The following is a 19,929-nucleotide window of genomic DNA, read 5'->3' on the forward strand; positions in this document are numbered from 1 at the left end:
CTACAGGTCATGTAGTTAGTGAGGTAAGTTAATGTGCTATTTTTACTTCTTTTTGTAAATTAAAATCTTTTGCTACAGGTTCTTCTGAAGAAGTACCACAACTTGCGCTCAATATGGCTGACCCACAGCAAACTAAGGAGTACTTTGAACGTGCTCTAGACATACAGCTGGAAAAGCTTGGGCCCGAGCATATTGACGTTGCGACTACGTACAACAACTTGGGTCTTGTACAGCGTGACATGGGCAACCTGCAGCAGGCCAAGGAGTATCATGAACGTGCTCTAGACATTGCACTGAAAAAGCTTGGGCTCGAGCATACTCACGTTGCGGCTACGTACTACAACTTGGGTCTTGTACAGCATCACATGGGCAACCTGCAGCAGGCCAAGGGGTATTATGAACGTGCTCTAGACATAAGACTGAAAACGCTTGGGCCCGAGCATACTGACGTTGCGACTACGTACAACAACCTGGGTGTTGTACAGCATGACATGGGCAACCTGCAGCAGGCCAAGGAGTATTATGAACGTGCTCTAGACATAGGACTGAAAAAGCTTGGGCCCGAGCATACTCACTTTGCGACTACGTACAACAACTTGGGTGTTGTACAGCATGACATGGGCAACCTGCAGCAGGCCAAGGAGTATCATGAACGTGCTCTAGACATTAGACTGAAAAAGCTTGGGCCCGAGCATACTGACGTTGCGACTATGTACTACAACTTGGGTGTTGTACAGAATGACATGGGCAACCTGCAGCAGGCCAAGGAGTATTATGAACGTGCTCTAGACATTAGACTGAAAAAGCTTGGGCCCGAGCATACTGACGTTGCGACTACGTACAACAACTTGGGTGTTGTACAGCATGACATGGGCAACCTGCAGCAGGCCAAGGAGTATTATGAACGTGCTCTAGACATTAGACTGAAAAAGCTTGGGCCCGAGCATACTGACGTTGCGACTATGTACTACAACTTGGGTCTTGTACAGCATCACATGGGCAACCTGCAGCAGGCCAAGGAGTATTATGAACGTGCTCTAGACATTAGACTGAAAAAGCTTGGGCCCGAGCATACTGACGTTGCGACTATGTACTACAACTTGGGTCTTGTACAGCATGACATGGGCAACCTGCAGCAGGCCAAGGAGTATTATGAACGTGCTCTAGACATAGGACTGAAAAAGCTTGGGCCCGAGCATACTGACGTTGCGACTACGTACTACAACTTGGGTCTTGTACAGCATGACATGGGCAACCTGCAGCAGGCCAAGGAGTATTATGAACGTGCTCTAGACATAAGACTGAAAACGCTTGGGCCCGGGCATATTGACGTTGCGCGTTTGTACATTAAGTTGGGTGCTGTACAGCGTGACATGGGCAATCTGCAGCAGGCCGCGGAGTATTATTTGCTCGCCGAAGACGTTAGGCTTAAACAATTTGGAACCGAGCATATAGACGTTGCGCCTTCTCACATTAACTTGGGTGATGTATAACGTGACCTGGGTAGCCTGCAGCAGGCATTGTAAAACTGATCCGCAGCTGAAAAAGCTCCGAGCATGTTGACGGCAACGAAAACGTCGCTTAACAACAGTTTTAATGAGCTAAACAACGGCTGTGCACGTGCGTTAAAATTCTTCGTACATTTCTTTACCGTCCTATTCCAAACAAGAACGTGAAATAACCAAGTTCTGCCTATGTCGTTGCATATTTAGCCTGAGTATGTTTTCAGAGCCATTGGCGTACTGAACAAATCTAGACCATTTCGAATTTCGCTAGGAAAATTTTTTTTTTTTTTGACTAGGCGTAGTCCTATAGAACAAAACCCGGCACACGAGCCATTAGGCGAGAGTTTCACTGATGTTTTTACCACATTTTGACGTCTACTGATACATGTATCTATTAGGGAGCTTAAGCAAAGCACGACAGCGACGGCAACGAGAACGTCACCAAACAAAAGGTTTAATGAGCAAAACAATAGCTGGGCACGTGCGTTTTAAATCTTTGTATATTTCCTTCGCGTCCTCTGCAAAACAACAACGTGAAATGACCAAGTTCTGCGCCGTCTACGGAACGTGTGGACAACGACGGCCAATTTTCGTATTTCCTTTTGGAATTGAACGCCGTCGTTCCATATTTAACTTAAGCACGTTTTTAGAGCCATTAGCGTACTAAACAGATCAAGACAATGGCGAAGTTCGCTTCTAAAATATAACTTCCTTTTTTACTAGGCCTCGTCCTAGCCGTCTTCGTCGTCGTTGCTTAAGAGTCACTGACCGGAAATATCGAGAATGGCTGGCCAGGTTCGAAAAATCGAAAATCCTGAAACTTTGCCTGAAGAACGCTTTTAGGGAGCTACTTTCGAAAATATTATTCCGATTTTCTTAGAATTTAAAGTATTCGAAAAATTCACAAAAAACGAAAATACAGCTTTTTGCCTCATTAAATATGCCAAAAATATTTGGAAAATTGACAAAGTTCTCGGTATTCGCATTGAAACAATTCACAAAACTAGAACACGAGGTAAACTTAGCATAAGAGCTTTAACTTTCTTCTATCTAACAACAGGAAGTTTTAAATTTTTCAAGCACTTTGAACGGTTTCGTCGACCGTCGAAGAATTGCCTTTTCAAGCCCCTACGAAAACGGCAAAAATTGCGTAGTTTTACGGGCGTAAAACGCATCTTGGTATGTCCGATATGGAACTAAAACAAGTACTGTGCAAAAGAGTGTCGTTTCTACTATAATAATATGGAAAAGAATTTCTGGGCAATTAAGGTTCACACAGGTAAAATACAAAAGTTCGCGACAGTCTCTTCTCAAATATGCATAATGCGGTATGTTCAAAGAACTCTATTGTTGAGCACTCTAGTCTGTTTTTGTTCCATTTGTGGGCCATGCTTTGTGGGAAATATACAAAACGAGAGTTGATCCATGTCGTTATTACAACATCGTTTCATTATTTCACGCAAAGTACATAAAACTATAGAAAAAGCCCAAAATATAAGTTCAACACGCTACATTTATTACGTGATTGTCGTCACCTAATATATATTTTCAGTTAGCTCCAATTAATTGGAATTCCTAGATTATTGAGGTTTAATTTAGACACTTGCTTATAATAGAGACATATTGGGGTTTGTCTTTCCCGACTATACACACTCGATTAGTCTGCAAATATTCGAAAGGAGACTAGTCTTTTAAAGTATTTTTTAACGATGTGTCTCGATTTTGATCTTGATGGGAAACGAATTAAATAAATGCACTAAATGAAACGAAAAGGTTTTATTAACGTGATCCAGCTAGACCAAGGAAGCAGGTTTTCTTGAAAAATAGAGTAAGACTGTTTAAAAACTATCCCGCGATCTGACCTCGATTGGAATTCGGCCTAGTCCTATTTCTTCATGTGTACCTCATACTGAAACAAAATAAAATGTCATCGTAGTAAAAAGTGCGGGGGGGGGGAGGGGCTTAGTTCGGCACGTGAATGGCAACAGCATGCCGTTCGAAGCCAGGTCGCGCTACTGCCGTGCGGAACGGCATTAGGCCTGCCGTGCTATAAGTAGTCGCGCCGACTTCAATTCACCCTGCCGAACTGAGTGCATGCATGGTTTCAAACGTCATGCTACTTCCGCGCTCGAGTCGAAGTTCTTGGTGTTCGCATTGAAACAATTTACAAGACTAGAACACCGGATAAACTAAGCATATATGAAAGCTTTACATTAAATTAAATTTTGAGGGGTTCCGTCGACTGTCGAAGAATTCAAGCCCCTATTGCAACGGCAAAAATTGCGTAATTTTACGGGCTTAAAACGCGTCTTAGTTTGCCCAATATCGAGTGGAAATAAATACTTTGATGGAACTTTTGGTCTTCCTCAATCAGTATTTGAAACAAACAACCTGGGCAGTAAGAACGCGCGCCAGCAGATACAAACCTTTTTGAGGCTAAGTGAACTTATTTGCATAATTGACAAAAATTGAAAAGTCTCTTTATAGAATGACTACTCGATATATTTCTAACGACTTTTTTTTTGTCGTTGTTGGTGTCTTCAATTACTTAGCCTTAATAGTTTTCAAATGATAAAGAAAGAGGAAAAATCGATGGTTAAACTGTCAACCGTTTTACATAACGCATAGTTTGGCTCAATCCCCTAAACGGTACTGCAAAACCTCTCGCGGTGGACCTTTGGAGGATTAACCCCTAAATTGTACGACAAGCAGCCCCGTTATTTTTATATGAGTCTTCCTCCCCCCCCCCCCCCCCCCCGGGGATGACTAAAGTTTGCATGCCGTGCAGCGCGACTTAGCTTCGGCGTGCTCTTACCGTGTCGAACTGAATTCATAGCCTGCTGCATCAGCTGCCGTTGCTAATGTTTGTAGCATTTAAAATGGCCTTCAGCAAAGCAAGCGTCTTCCGATCTTCAGCGCGACTGATTAAATTCGACGTTTGGAATCACCGCTGTTCTCTTGTCACTGCCACTACCAGGAAAAATTTATTGGAGGTCGGTACGGCAGAAGCACGACGTTTGGGCTAAGCCGAATTCCAACTGAGGTCAGCTCGCGGGATAGTTTTCAAACAGTCTTACTCTATTTTACAAGAAAAGCTGCTCCCTTGGTCTAGCTGGATCACGTTAATAAAACCTCTTCGTTTCGTTTAGTGTATCTAATTAATTCGTTTTCCATCAAGATCAAAATCGAGACACATGCTAAAATTTACTTTAAAAGACTAGTCTCCTTTCGAATATTTGCAGGCTAATCGAGTGTATATAAACGGAAAGACAAACCCTAATATGTTTCTATTATAAGCAATTGTCTAAACCTAGTTAGTAATTCCAGTTGGAGCTAACCGAAAATATATAATACGTGACGCCAGTCACGCAATACATGTAGCGTGTTTAGTCTACGTGACTTTGAACTTACATTTTGGACTTTTTCTATAGTTTTATGTACTTTGCGTGAAATAATGAAACGATGGTGTAATAACGACATGGATCAACTCTCGTTTTGTATATTTCCCACAAAGCATGGCCCACAAATGGAACAAAACTCAACAATATAGAGTTCTTTGAACATACCGTATTACGCAAATTTGAGAAGAGACTGTCGCGAAGTTTTGCATTTTACCTGTGTGAACCTTAATTGCCCAGAAATTTTTTTTCCATATTATTATAGTAGAAACGACACTCTTTTGCACAGTACTTGTTTTAGTTCCATATCGGACATACCAAGACGCGTTTTAAGCCCGTAAAACTACGCAATTTTTGTTGTTTTCATAGGGGCTTGAAAAGGCGATTCTTCGACGGTGAACGGAATCTTTCCAAATGCCTGAAAAATTTAAAACTTCCTATTGTTAGATAGAAGAAAGGTAAAGTTCCTATGCTAAGTTTACCCCGTGTTCTAGTTTTGTAAATTGTTTCAATGCGATACCGAGAACTTCGTCAACTTTCCAGATATTTTTTGCATATTTAATGAGGCAAAAAGCTGTATTTTCGTTTTTTGCGAATTTCTCGAATACTTTAAATTCTAAGAAAATCGGAATAACATTTTCGAAAGTAGCGCCCTAAAAGCGTTCTTTAGGCAAAGTTTCAGGATTTTCGATTTTTCGAACCTGGCCAGCCATTCTCGATATTTCCAGTCAGCGACTCTTAAGCTCCCTCATTACTTAAAAGATGCACTGCAACATGGAATCTATTTGTTTTATATGACTGGTATGAAGCTCAAAAATTGTTATAAAATTTACTATTTTTGGTTCACAGTCATCTATTGTTTATTATTTTGCAGCCATCACGTTAGCTTGTGACTAATGACTGTATAAAAAAAGCTGAACGAGAGTGATTAAACACGACGAAAACTAACATCTTCTGTTGTCTAATTACTCGCCCACAAAATGGGGGGAGGGGAGGGGGGCGCTTATTCGAGGGAAGGGCGCTTATTTTAAATTTCAGCTGATATGAGGGACGCTTATTCTAAGGAGGTGCATATTCGAGAGAGGGTGCTAATTATGGGATTTACGGTAATCAGAGACCCGATTATGGTCCTTATTAGAGGTCAATATCTATAGTACAATTAAGCTCTGTATATACTCAGCATGTACTAGAATGCCCATAGTTTAGTTTATTTCTAGTTATTCATAGCTCCTAGTGTCAATCAAAATATGTAAATGTACTTTTATCAAACGGTTTTGTAAATCCTTCTATAAGTAGTTGCATAACAATCTTATTTATGTATTAATGGTCTAAGGTCCCGCCTAGATTAGCCCAGGCTACCTGCGGGTTCGCGCTGTCGCTATTGTCAAGCTTTTTTAACTTAATGTATATATATTTCTGTAAAATTGTAAATATGCGAGTCATAATAAAGTTGTTGTTGTTGTTGTTGCTGCTCGAAAGTTCTAGATACACCTTGTATTTTGGATCAATATAATCCTCTACAAACTAATCGAGGTTTTGCTTCAGAATGTAAAACAATTATGGCTGAAACTTCTCATACTGACCTTCTAGAAAAGTTTTTTTTGTCAGCCATCAGAAACAAGAAATAAGAGATCATTTCACAATTTAAATTTTACTGTACAACCGCTTCCCAAAGGGTCACGTTGACTCAAATTCCTGAAAAAACTTATGATTTCTCTGGTAACCACTTAAATTTTGCTGATTTGTAAACTTTTTACTCTTAACTTTAGTCGACAAAACAAAATCATTTGTAGAGAACATTTTATTTCAAAAAATACAGAGAAATTAGCAGAATATACTCTCGAGCATTCGAGTCCGACTGGATCTGCTATACTTCATAGCTGAGTCTTCCAACTTGAATTTTAGTTTTTACGAAGGTTTTGTTACGAATTACTCTCGTCTGGACGTGTTGTTTGACACGATCCCAAACCTCATTATCAAGTTCTTCCACCACTTACTACCTCGTCATCCTCGCATGCGCAACGCTTAACTTCAGCATAATTTTTACAGTTTCAATATTCTGCAATTTGATATATTACAAGCGACGCAAGGATCAGCATGTGTTAGCAGCCTGCCAATTATATTTAAAATCTCTTGCATAAAAATCCTCATTCAACTCAGCACTAAACCTTGAAAGCCTTCCCGTGTAAAATCCAACTACGTAACCGGTCTTCACACAGCCTCATGAATCCTTTTGTTAAAATGCAATGTCCTTCATATTAAAATGTCCTATATGCATGATTTACGCCTGTTGATATTAGCGATCCAATGAAAGTTGAAATTAATGTTTTTTTTTAAGTCAGCCACTAAGCGGGTTTGTTCAGCTGAAGAGCACTACCCACTCTTTAATACAATAAACTCTCTTCTTAATAAAAACCTGTTTAGCTTTACAGCAAAGAGTTCCCGGACTTGACTAATTTAAATCGCCATCGTGACAGAACCCGAGTTTTTCCTCGCGTAGCACGAGAATATTCTCATCATTTCTGTACATCCAAGCAAATGGATATCTTTGTTACAATTATAGCTTGCGTCTCCATTTTAATTCTCCTTTGCAATGTTGTTGGCAACGTTCTCGTCATTGCAGTTATTAAGAGAAACAAGGAACTAAATAATGCAAACACGTGCCTGCTGGCCAACCTCGCGTCTTCGGATTTGTTGTTCACCGTTTTTACATGCGTGGACATATTTCTACTCTCAGACCAGGTTGTTTATTCCTTTGCAGAATTCATCTTCCACGCTTTGGCTTCCATTTACATGTTGGTTGCCCTGGCAGTGGAGAGGTATTGTGCGATTCTGAAGCCTTTTGTGCACTTGACAAGAGCGGTGAAATCTCTGCTGTGGAAAGTTATTATCGTGATATGGATTTTCGCTGGTGTTTTGAGTGCGCCGGGATACGCTATCACCTTTTTAAGTGAACAACACACCTGGAAAAACGCCGCTATCATGAATGGGACAAATGAAATGCCCGTTTGGATTGAAACTCTTAACATAACCTACCGTTTTGTGCTCCTCGTGTTTGGTCTTGTTTTACCGAGCGCTGTGACGATTTTCTGCTATTCTCGGGTTATTTATCACCTCTGGTTCAATACTGGAGCCGACAGAACGACAAATACTACACTTTTACAGTCACGACGCAAATTAACAAAACTTTTTATCTTCGTTACCATAACATTCATAGTTACTTGGACTCCTACATTTGGAAGACTTATCGTTACACTGTTTGTGGATATCAGAGAAGCCTGGAAGTTCGAGTTGTTTTCTGTTTTACTTGCCATGGCTGGTTCAACAGCTAACCCAGTGATTTACTCATTTCGCTGTCCGAGATTTCGACAAGAAGTCGTCAAACTACTGGCTTTTTGTTGTTGCAGAAGAAAGAGATTGCCAAGCATTACCAGGTCGTTTATCAAGGCAAACGACTATTCACTGACGGATATTAAGAGGACCTGCACACGATCTGCAATTGTTCCTCTTTCAATTTCTTTAGGTGTTACGAGCAGCTTTCAATTGAGTAATGGTCCTGGCCAATCACAATAGGCAATTTCCGAGTTGCCATTTGCCTCTGTGTCAAAACGAGTCTTTGTGCGAAACAATTCATATGACAACGAGTTCTTCGTTCGGGTTCATTTTCATGCAAATCAAACTCATTTTCATATGAAAGGTTTTGCACTTGGATTCGTTTTGAAACAGAGACACGTATTACACAGTCAATCCACTAAATCAATCAAAACTCAAAGCAGACACATGTAGCCGACGCAAAGCGCGGGAAAACTTGTGCAAGCGAGTAACGTTTGGTTTTCATCTTAGTTCTGATTGCCAGGTGACAAAGTGGCGCGAGTTTTTTAAGCCAATCGCTAAGTGTAGTAACACAAAACCAAAGCAAGTGCAAATTTCTTTCGACACTCAAGTGAAAACCGCTCTAAATTCTATTGAATTATCACTGAGTCTGTGAGTCATTTTACTGAGCGGGTAGATTATAAATTAAAGCATTGCAGTGTAGGTAGCATTCTCCATACATTCCATAGGCTTTGAGTGTGCACGGAACGCTCACAGGGCGCACTAGTTGTTTGTACATAATGCTTGGCTTGTAGGAGTGAGCGCTTCAAGTCTTGAATGCGAACAAGGAGTGTATGCCTTGTTCGTTCTGCCAACATGCATAAGAGGAGAGAGAGAGGTAAATCAAAAACGGAGACGAAGGTTGACATTGATGTAAAACACGGACCGAGTAGTGACGTTATGAAGGCGAATGATAATGAAGGAGCACAATGTGATAACGATGACATGGCTATGAAAGACCTTTCTGACGAAGGTAAGCAATTAGTTACAACTCACTCTAATGACCACTGCAGATGTCTCCCTTACAAAATAGATCGAAGAAAATGGAAGCTCGTAGTATTGTATGCTAAAATAAAGATTATCATGGTTCGCGACAAACATTCTTTGGCTCTAAAAGATCTTACAAAGAATTTTAGCGTTTTAATGAAGTGCACGACCAAATTTGACTACCTCGTCTATGAGATGTTTTTTATCCAGGAGTTGAGACCTACTCTCAATGTACAATCTGACTCAATTCGTGCTAAGGTCTTTAATCAGCTTTTCATTAGATTTTTTTCTTTGTATCAGTGTTTTTATTGTCCGTTTACACCTGCAAATTTTTTATACTTCTTACGTGCATATATATATTCACCGTTCAATTTTACCATTCACTTGATAATGACCGAAGTACGGTCGAAACGTCGTGTTTTACCGTTGATTTTTATCGTTAAAAGTTTTAAGAAACCTTTACTTATACCATGGTGAAAAGATTCTAAATACCCATGTACAAAAATGATATCCAAATGGCCGGGAAATTTTTCCACAAATTGTTAATTCCAATTCTATAGAGAAACAGCGGGTTTGAGCAACACTGCTGAATTGTTAAATATATTGCCTTACTCGTTATCGTCAACAAAATTTTTATGGACCCTTTGAGGAACACCGAGGAAACGTTCTCGTGAGGGAAAGGGTGGAATGCATTTCAGATCATAAATCAATTAAACAGAACAGAGTTGATTGTATTTGTATGCTGTGATCTGTAGGCAAGCCACCATTGCCCCCTCCACTAACCCAGCCTCCATCCGCTACCATGGAACTGCGTCAAGGTAAGCGTATATACTAACAATATAGTGTAGCTAAGAAGAAAGCTGATCATAGAACGAACAGAACGATAAAAAACTATAGTCATTTGATTCATTGGATTTGCAGGAAGAGACACATCTTTAGAAGAGGATCAAACTTGTATTAGCTTTGTTTTTTATGAAGTATGTTGAGTTCTACAAGTTTCATGACTAGGAAACTGGCACTAAAATTTATGCTGGAACTATTAAATTGCTATTTAGGATGACGTCGTACACACTATAATTGCCTAGTACTTTCCTGAAGGAAAATCGGGAAAACGGACACAATTCAGTGAACCCTAAAAACACAGTTCTATCTAGATCTGATACCGACGCTGCTGATGATCTGTGCTGTGGTATTTACTTACATCTTAAGTTTGATTTTCTTTCAGGAAAGTCAGTGATTGGCGGACGGAAGGGTTTAGAGAATCGACGTTTCATCAGGAGCCACAATCGGGGACGGAGACCGTAAGTGCGCGCTATTTCTAGTATTAGGGCTGTCCCTATGATACGAGACGATTTTCTATTTTTAAAACAAATTGCGCCATCATGTGCGGTACACGCGCGTACACGCTGCGAAGATTTTTGCGGATGTAGCGCGGGGAAATGGCGTCGGAAATTCCCGAAATGTTTGGTACTTTTGGCCCATAACTTGATACGTTCATGTCTGTTGGAATTTTACTTCAGTATTTTCGTCTTAAGCTGCTCCAGTTTGAATGAAGTAAAACAGCGTCGAATTTAGTTATGTCCCGCTTTATATCACTGACCAAGTTATGTTCCGCTGCTTCTTTTACAAGAGCTCCACATTACTCCACTCTAAGTTTCACATATGTTGAAGATTAACAGCTTTTCCATAACACAGCAAAAAACTAGTTGGATATAGTTGGATATAGCAGCGTTCCAGGACTTCAAAGTTTCCCTCCTCTTGCCACACGCTTGCGAGGATTTCGCCAGAGTATATCGCGGCCGAAAAGTAAAAAGAAAATAATTGCAAGTTTGAGTTTTGCCTAAATTGTAAGCAACGCTTGATGTTTCATCAAGGCCCAATAAGTGACAATAAGTTTATGTCTGTAGATGCTGCTCAGTTTTGTTTGTGAAAATGTACATCGAACTCAAATAACATCTCTAGTTTTTAAATATGTTTAAGGTTGATAAATGTTTGAGAACATATTAAAAGCTTAGCTGAAAATATGTGAATACAGCAGAAATAATCGGCAAAGTTACGATGACGATTTCTTTAATCAACTCGAACAAGGATTTCGATTTTGTTGGTTGAGTTATCAAAACTCCTTGTCTATTTTATTTTCGTAGTGTAAACTTTCACTGTGTTAAAGAAACACACATGATGTTAGTAGCCTTTTGGCGTTGGTAAAAATTGTTGCAGCATCTCAGCACAAAAGACAACGAAAGAAATCTTTGTCAAGATTTATTGGCAATTGAAAACGCCGACTCGGACTTGAAAGTGCACGCGCTGCACCGACGTCGACAAAAGCAGGATCGGACCGGACCGGACCGGATCACGGATCGGATCAGGGACCGGATCACGGACCGAATCACGGATCGGATCGGATCGGATCCCGGATCGGATCACGGATCGGATCAAGGAAAAAAATTCAAAATTCAAAATTCAAGATTCAAAAGTCAAAATTTTGTTGAGCAAATTACACTAGAGTGACTACTGTGAGCAGAACGTTTCATTTAATTCAGGTGTGATATTCCTTTATTCTTTTATAATATCAAGCCAACTGGGAGCTGGTCACAGATGAATTTTTTTCAGGCTGTTAGGTCTTGATTGCGATGATCAATCGTGTCTTCATCTCTTTCTTCGCAGTTCAACTATATGATATTTCGTATATTCACTTGCACTCTTCACCATCTACGGGTACATTACGAACTCACAATGTAACCAGCTCCCAGATGGCTTAATAGCTCAGTTGGTAGAGCACTGCACCGGTATCGCAGAGGTCGTGGGTTCGAATCCCGTTCAGGCCTGAATTTTTTTTCAGGCTTTAATTTCACGACTGCTTAAGTTGTGTGTATAATTGCGATGATCAATCATGTCTTCATATCTTTCTCCGCAGTTCAGATAAATGATATTTCGTATATTCACTTGCATCAAAGGTAAACTGTCATAAAACGAGTCAGCATGGTAATAATAGGACGAATGTGTGAATAGAAACACAAAAACTAAAACACTAAAAAGTTAAACACCTGATGATTTCAAACAATTTCCGTTTTTTGAGACAAGTCTATACTTTTACAAGATGTGAGTTTGGAATACGATATTTCGCACTGGAATAAAACGAAACAAATCATTTGTATTTCAAGGAAATATAGCTGTTTTACAAAAAATTATAGGAATAACATCGATAGTGTGAACGATAACGCAACCCGAGAATAAACAACATTTTAGGAGTTACGTCACGATTTTTAGAGTCATTTTGAGGGTCGTAAAGAGTTGCCTTTAAATAGAATAAAACCTTAAAATAATCGTGTTCTAGGATAGAAAACACTTAAGAGTGTCTGCCTGTAAGAATCACACAAATTCTTAATTTCGCGGCAAGGGTCGAAAATTCGATTTCGCTCATATTCTTATGGTAGATAGGCTAAGGCATGACAAAAACTACTGGATAGTTTTTTTGGCAAAATATCCTTTTATTTCAAAGAATTATGCAAATTACCAACTTCCGTTAAAATCGTCATTTGACCCACCATTTTGTTAAACAAGTTTAAGAGCCTCGCATGCAAAACCACATCATTCTTCCGTCTTTAAAACACTCAAATATTTTTGTGCAGTGTTTAAATGTGTACTGGGTTGATCTAAGGGAATGTTGCGTTGTCTTTTTGGGTGCAAAATAATTAAATTTCGAAGACATGTATTTCATTTACTTAAAAGTACTTCGTGAATATAATTAATTTTCACCATGTGCGAAACCTTCAAATAGATTAAGCTTCTGGTGGTTGATTCGCAGAAGGATGGTCTACAGATTCCTGTAAAAATTTCTTTGGGCAAATGATTGTGAGCGACGCGAGAGCTTTTCAAAGTACGTCAAAAACGCAAATATTTGACCATCCGTCGTCAAATTTCAATTTACGGGTTAGACATATATTTTAGCATGCGCCACGTGACTTGACCTATAATAAGTTGAAATAGACACAGAGCTGATAATTTTGATAATGTTCTAACCTTATTTGTTGTAAAAGGCAGGTTCAAAGCCGATTTGACGTGTTTGTAGTCGATCTCTCACCATTCGTCGTTCACAAAGCAGAAGTTTGCTTTTGTTTACACAAGGTTAACATCCGATGTACATCGCTTACGGTCAACCTGTTATTGGTCGAATACCATGAATCTGTGACCATCTTTCTGCGCATATGAACATCACTGCATCTAAGTCAAAAACGGCTGAGTCATTTGTAGATAGCTGCTTGCTTTGCACTGCGCCAAAATATTACGTTTGATCGATCGCATCGCTGACCATTGCTGATAAGCGTGTCGGCGCAGCACAATCTTACAGCCGTTATTTGTTCGTCACGCAATGCTGTCACGGCATATGCTGCACATTTTGATCTATTTTGTATAAAGCACTCTCAGGATAAGTGAAACAATTTAGTCATTGTTCATCTGTTTGTTCATATATGTAATAATATGTGTATATTTAAATAATCGTATTCTATAGTGTACGTGGCCTCGCTCCAAATCACGTTTGTTGTACGTTCTGATGTTTCAGACAACAGCTGATAAAGCTAGTGGCTGTACTCACTAGAATTTTAAAAAAATCGTCATAAACAAATTATAGATCAATGAAGCAAGAACTAGCTGAAATAAAAATAGGAAATCACAACGAGTCTAATTCGTGAGAAAAACAGACTAAATTTAATTAGTAATTACGTGAGTAAATAGCCCTGGCCATGCTATTTTATTTGGCGTATTTTGTTTGCTCAGTGGAGGTATGTTTGGTATGTTTGTACTAGGAAATAGAGGACTGTTGTCAATACAGTCCAAACTTATTGTCAGTAAAATATTGTAAATAAAACACCTATTGACCGGTTACCTCCGCGGCCACCATTTGGTCGTTCCGATAAGGGTTTCATTATTGTCCTTACCCCTATTAAGCGGCCACCTAAAATTCAAAAACTTTATTTTGGAAAGGGCGATGGCAGATAAGAGTCTGAAATTGAAGGTGCATGACGACGAGTGATAATTCAAACACACGTCTATCATGATTGTCTTGAATTGACTCCATGTTCACCAAGAAATTTATAACCCGATAGTGAAAAATTAAATATTTAAGGTACACCGACCTCTATTTAAGCGGCTAGCCCCATTAAGCGGTCACCACCCATTTCCCCAAGGGTAGTCCACTGTATTACATGTAAACCAAAAATAATTGCACAGCGCGAAAAGACCTAGGTATGAGTCTAGCGTTACGGTATTTCGCAGGGCATATAGGTAGCGGTGGTCGAGTAAAAGATAACAACAGGGGCAATGGTAAACTATTCGTTCTTTTCATTTCTTAATTTAATCTCTTCTTACTCAACACGATTGTGTGCTCCCAGTGGTTCCAAGCCTTACGGAGTCTTAGGATTAGTATTAGGATAGAAATTGTCCTACCCCTACCCCCTAAAATGGGATGACAGCATTGTGTGACGAACAAGGAACCGCTGCAAGCGAGGATTCAAACTATGATGATTAAACGTAATATTTTGGTGTAGTGCAAAGCAAGCAACTATCTACAAATGACTTAGCCGTTTTTGACTTAGATGCAGTGATGGTCGTATGTGTCGAAAGAGGGTCACAGATTCATGGTATTCGACCATTAAATAAGTTGACAGTTGGCGATGTACATCGGACGTTATGTAAACAAAAGCGAACTTCTGCTTAACGTGCGACGAATGGTGAGAGAAACACGTCAAATCGACTTTGGACCTGCCTTTTACAGCAAATGAGGTTAGAACATTTCGAAATTATCAGCTCTGTGTCTATTTCAACTTAACATAGGTCAAGTCATGTGGCGCATGCTAAAATATATGTCTAACCCGTAAATTGAAATTTGACGACGGATGGTCAAATATTTGCATTTTTAACGTACTTTGAAAAGCTCTCGCGTCGCTCACAATCATTTGCCCAAAGAAATTTTTACAGGAATCTGTAGACCATCCTTCTGCGATTCAACCACCAGAAGCTTAATCCATTTGAAGGTTTCGCACATAGTGAAAATTAATTATTTTCACGAAGTACTTTTAACTGAATGAAATACATGTCTTCGAAATTTAATTATTTTGCACCCAAAAAGACAACGCAACATTCCCTTAGATCAACCCAGTACACATTTAAACATTGCACAAAAATATTTGAGTGTTTTTAAAGACGGAAGAATGATGTGGTTTTGCATGCGAGGCTCTCAAACTTGTTTAACAAAATGGTGCGTCAAATGGCGATTTTAACGGAAGTTGGTAATTTGCATATTTCTTTGAAATAAAAGGATATTTTGCCAAAAAAACTATCCAGTAGTTTTTGTCATGCCCTAGCCTATCTACCATGAAAATATGAGCGAAATCGAATTTTCGACCGTTGCCGAGTTATTTTCCATTTTTATGGACAGGGACTCTTAAGAGGCAAGAACAAATCAAAACGGAGTAAGGATCGTTAAGGATGGCAAAGATTAACGAGGACTGCAAATGACGAACTTGAAAAACTAGGCTAGCTCAAATCGTGACGTAGCTCCTTTAAAGCAAGTCATGTCCTTAAACTTTCGTACGTAAGCTTTCTCATTAACTGTAACGCCAACTGTAACACTCACATCTGACACGAAAATGTAGCCGAGAATTAGCCACTGATACTAACAACAACTTCAAAAACGAAAATGGGAGGTTCACGCAAGCTTCGAGCCAACTAACGTTCAAATATAACTACATCTGCCTGTTCATTACAATTTAAAGTCGTCGTAAATTAGGCGCTTATGTGGCTTTTTAAATGACCTCTTGTCATTATCTGTAACTAACATGTCATTGCGTCAAATTCGGAATTCCTATTTTCATTTAACATATTTTAGTTTTCCACTTTTATTTTTTATTTATTATTATCTTATAAACGATTTGATTTTTTTGTTGTTGTTTTTTCTTTAAAACCGTTTTTTTTTTCCCGTGATCCGATCCGTGATCCGGTCCGTGATCCGATCCGTGATCCGATCCGGTCCGATCCAGATTTGTCGACGCCGCGCGCTGCGCTATGCAAATGAGCTACTCAAAAACTTTTGCAAACTCGCTAAACAAACAGAGACAATAAGAAACTATCAAAAACAAGTTTTAGTTATGATTAAGCATTGTTTGGGAAACTCTCAAATTAACTCGATACCAGAGTAAAGAGTTTTCTTTCATAATTTCTCTTTGCAGAACAAACGCAAAAGCTTACGCGTTCAACTAGCGCGAGTAGATATTATTCATTCACAACGCGAAATTGAAGTATTGTTTTCGACCCTGAAAAATTCACCTTTTCCATCAGCTCAAAGCATAAGAGCCCTGGATCTTATTCATTGCGTTATTCCTTACCATCGCTGTGAAAAATCTGCAAGAGAATCTCGCAACTCTCACCATTTGATTACGGAACGTGACAACATCCACGCGAGAACCCCCAACATGTGCGAGGATCCGCGCAGATACATGTCGTCATGGTGGCGCAATTTTTTCTAAAAATAGAAAAATTGTCCCATATCATAGGTGCGCGCGGATCATAAGACTTACGGTCTCCGTCCCCGATTATGGCTCCTGGTTTTATCAAGCATCTTACATCCGGGCAATATTCTAGTGGTTTCTATGGACATCTTAACAAGGCTCGGAACGAAATTATGACTGGGAATAAACTCATGGCGAATAAGAGCAAAGAACAGAGAAAGGTGATTAAGCAGCAAACGAAGGTGACAAAGACGTCCATGACAGAGACTATACGACTGGAAAAGGTAAACTTTTCACAACAAATGGTTCAAGAGTGAGGAAAATGAAAGAAACTTAGGCCAGGCTCAACGTTCTATTGAGGAGAGAGAGAAGTCTTTGGGCCGGAAAATTTAAAGAAGAGTGGGGAGACAAGGAGTAATCTCTTTAGCAACATCCTTTTTTATTTTTATAAAACAATTCATTGATACCCAGAAAAGGAAATTGATTGAACAGAGACTAGGGTGTAGAGAACCTGTTTTTAATAGTTAATATGGAAACAGTTTGTCTGGAGATAATTTAAGAGATGGTGAAAGCGAGACTTTAGTGGATATTATTTCGAGCATAATTTGCATTAAGTCCAAATGTTTGAAGCTGCGTAAAGGTATTATCAAGACAATTAGCTTATGTTGTTGTTTACGCGCAGATGACGTATATGTTAAAAAAATGATCATGTCAGGCCACGATTTGGGAAAAATTAAATAAGCGCCCCCTCGAAAAAGCGCCCCCGTCTTCCCCTAAATTTGAGATAAGCGCCCCGGGCGCTAATTCGAGGATTTACAGTATAAGAGAGGTGTAAGTATTTAAAACCAAAACGACTATTGAAATAGTCATGTGTTGATTAATTAGCATTTTGCACCAGTAGATACCAAGATAGCTATAGAATCCATGACAAAACAGTCCAAAACCCTGTCCTTATACCACTCTCCTACCCAGTTAACTTGATGCACACAACCGTTTAAAATGCTAACGGCTTATAGCCTGAGTAATTTGGTTATATGTCTGGTACTTTGGGCTGACCTAGGTTCGAGTCCAGTCCTGTTTGCTATATGTGTTGCGTTGTTGGGGAAGGTACTTTACTATGATGGGAAGTACCCTGCATGGGGTGAAAGGCGCTACATCCTAGATCATTGTCTCTTGATCCAAGGGATTAGCGATTTTTCAGACGCTACATGGTAAAGAAAGTTAGGCGCCGGTGATTATGAACGAAACAGCTTGAAATGCTTTATTTATTCTGATTTCAGGTCATTCAGATGGACTCAGAGTTGTTCAAAGAGAACAATCAGAAAAGTTCTTTTCCATTAGACATAGAGTTTGTCAGAAATGTGCTTTGTGGTCCCTCTACTCTTGATCACGAGGAAAATCTAAGAATGTCATGCCAGTGTTATGATTGTGAGAAGCATTGGAAGAAATCAGGAGGCCCTCCCGGCTTCAATCCACCAAGGTGCGCTTTGTGTTGGCTTTGGCGAGAAAGAAATTAGTCTTAGTTCCTCAAAAACACCGAGAAACAAACAAACAAACAATCCATAGTTATGCTGGTTTAATCACCAGATTTAACATTGCATGAGTTTGACGATAATTATCAGATAAGAAAGCTGTATATTTTGATACGATATTTGTTTTAATTTTCTCCTCGTTTCTTTGAACTTATTTTTAGCAATTACGACATAGCCGAGGACGTGTTTTTGATCGACGGCGAGATTTACATTAGGAAACCCCAAACTTCATTGACTGCAGGCGCCAGCACGAGTGCTAGCAGTTCATCAGAGTACCGCCCTGGAATTGATACTGCACACGTATTACTCATGATTAAGTGTGATTCATATGCCTGATAAATCTGGTCGATAATAATAAATAAATATTATGCAGTTGTCAAGACCTCTTGCAAGGGAACTGATTTTGAGACTTTTTTGTTCTTGCGAGTTTTAAGAATTGCCTTGAAATCGGAAAAAAAACTTTGTTAGGGATACTCAAGATTGGGAAAACTGAGAGCGTGACAAATGCGTCATCTTTGCGTTGCGACACTGAACATGTAGCTCTGATCGAGCTTTGTACCCAGTTCTCTTCCCTCTCACTCTCTTTGGCGGAGAACATTCATGACTTCACTAATAGTAACTTGTTCCTAGGCCTTTTTGCTAAGTTGGCAGGTGTAACAAATTTAAGATCTCTGTATTTTATAAACATTCATTATCTTATTTTCTATTTCAGGCAACTTCACTGCGAATTTCATTTACTGTCTGATCAGCCCTCTTCCCTCTTTCTTTCTGCTTATTTTGTTGTGTAAATTGACACATTTTTGCAGAAGAACCCTCATCGTTGACAACGCTGTAAATGTTGAAGAAATAAAATTTTTAAATGTAATAAAATGAAGTTTTTTTTTATGTAATTCGTTTACTGTATTTAGACGGCCAGAACTCAGTCGCCTGCAGGCAACAAGCAAGCCATCGTCAGTGATCACAGGACAATACCGACCTTTACGAAATATTCCAGCTACTTTTTAGTTAATGGTCTTCGTATTCATCAAAATATCTCATGGTAGCTATTACTATTAATAAAGTAAGCCTTACTTCGAGGCTCGCAAACTATCACTTACAAGTTAATAGTCCATTGCGACTTCCAACCGAATTCTCGATCACTGAGGTGATCGAATTTGATATTTCCGATATATTTCTTAGAAGTGCACAAATCTAAACCGTCTTCCGAGAGGTGAGTATCATTCAAGGTAAATCAATCAGCAGTAAATGAACTAATATGGACAACTTGAACTGTAAGGAAGGGAGGCATTTTACACTTAAACCTATGTACAACGGTCTCCTGTTTATGAATGATCAAGCGTCTTCAACTTCGAACGAATAAGGCTTCGAGGCACTAAGCTAAGTAAGTTCTCTTAGGGGATGAAATCACACCAGAAAATACCAACAAAAACAATTTCGAATTACAAGGGAATTATTAAACAGGGTCTTCGTGTCAGAAATTGTCTTTAAAAGACGGTTTAGACGAAACAAGTTTAATGCATGCGACAACCTTACTATAAGCCTGCCCCATACGTTCTACTGACTGTTTGCAAGGGTGAAAGTTGATTGAACAAATACGCGATTCGTTTCACAAGAGATGCCAGTAGGGAAC

The 19,929-nt window shown here is 39.3% G+C and overlaps 4 protein-coding genes across 5 annotated transcripts in view; all 4 read left to right on the forward strand.

The window, feature by feature from the left end:
- The window catches only part of LOC110057601 (uncharacterized), a 31,820-nt gene extending 25,447 nt beyond the window's left edge, over positions 1 to 6,373 (forward strand). The window contains exon 6 of the mRNA XM_020764194.2: positions 79 to 6,373. Within this exon, the coding sequence (XP_020619853.2) occupies positions 79 to 1,493 (1,415 nt within the window). The 3' untranslated portion in view covers positions 1,494 to 6,373. The remainder of the gene's footprint in view (positions 1 to 78) is intronic.
- An 860-nt stretch (positions 6,374 to 7,233) lies between these two features.
- On the forward strand, positions 7,234 to 9,102 carry LOC149103310 (somatostatin receptor type 4-like). The gene has a single exon (XM_089273918.1). The coding sequence runs from the start codon at positions 7,442 to 7,444 to the stop codon at positions 8,474 to 8,476; it is 1,035 nt and encodes a 344-aa protein (XP_089130044.1). The 5' UTR covers positions 7,234 to 7,441; the 3' UTR covers positions 8,477 to 9,102.
- Positions 9,053 to 12,513, forward strand: LOC110057569 (uncharacterized). Its single transcript, XM_020764160.2, has 3 exons — positions 9,053 to 9,248; positions 10,018 to 10,080; positions 10,488 to 12,513. Exons 1-3 carry the CDS (start codon positions 9,053 to 9,055, stop codon positions 10,565 to 10,567), a joined length of 339 nt encoding a protein of 112 aa, XP_020619819.2. The 3' UTR covers positions 10,568 to 12,513.
- Positions 12,514 to 15,560: 3,047 nt separating this feature from the next.
- Positions 15,561 to 19,169, forward strand: LOC110057620 (uncharacterized). 2 transcript variants are annotated; one of them, XM_020764218.2, is made up of 3 exons: positions 15,561 to 17,051; positions 18,048 to 18,247; positions 18,461 to 19,169. In XM_020764218.2, the coding sequence occupies exons 1-3, from the start codon at positions 16,854 to 16,856 to the stop codon at positions 18,633 to 18,635; spliced, it is 573 nt and encodes a 190-aa protein (XP_020619877.1). In that variant the 5' UTR covers positions 15,561 to 16,853; the 3' UTR covers positions 18,636 to 19,169. The 2 variants fall into 2 exon arrangements, with proteins under 2 accessions (XP_020619877.1, XP_020619878.1); XM_020764219.2 differs by having other exon boundaries at positions 15,562 to 17,051; positions 19,012 to 19,169.
- The last annotated feature ends 760 nt before the right edge of the window (positions 19,170 to 19,929 follow it).

Source organism: Orbicella faveolata, unplaced genomic scaffold (genome assembly GCF_042242905.1).
Source record: "Orbicella faveolata isolate gen_17 unplaced genomic scaffold, um_ofav_v1 contig_35, whole genome shotgun sequence".
NCBI classification, from domain to species: Eukaryota; Metazoa; Cnidaria; class Anthozoa; order Scleractinia; family Merulinidae; genus Orbicella; species Orbicella faveolata.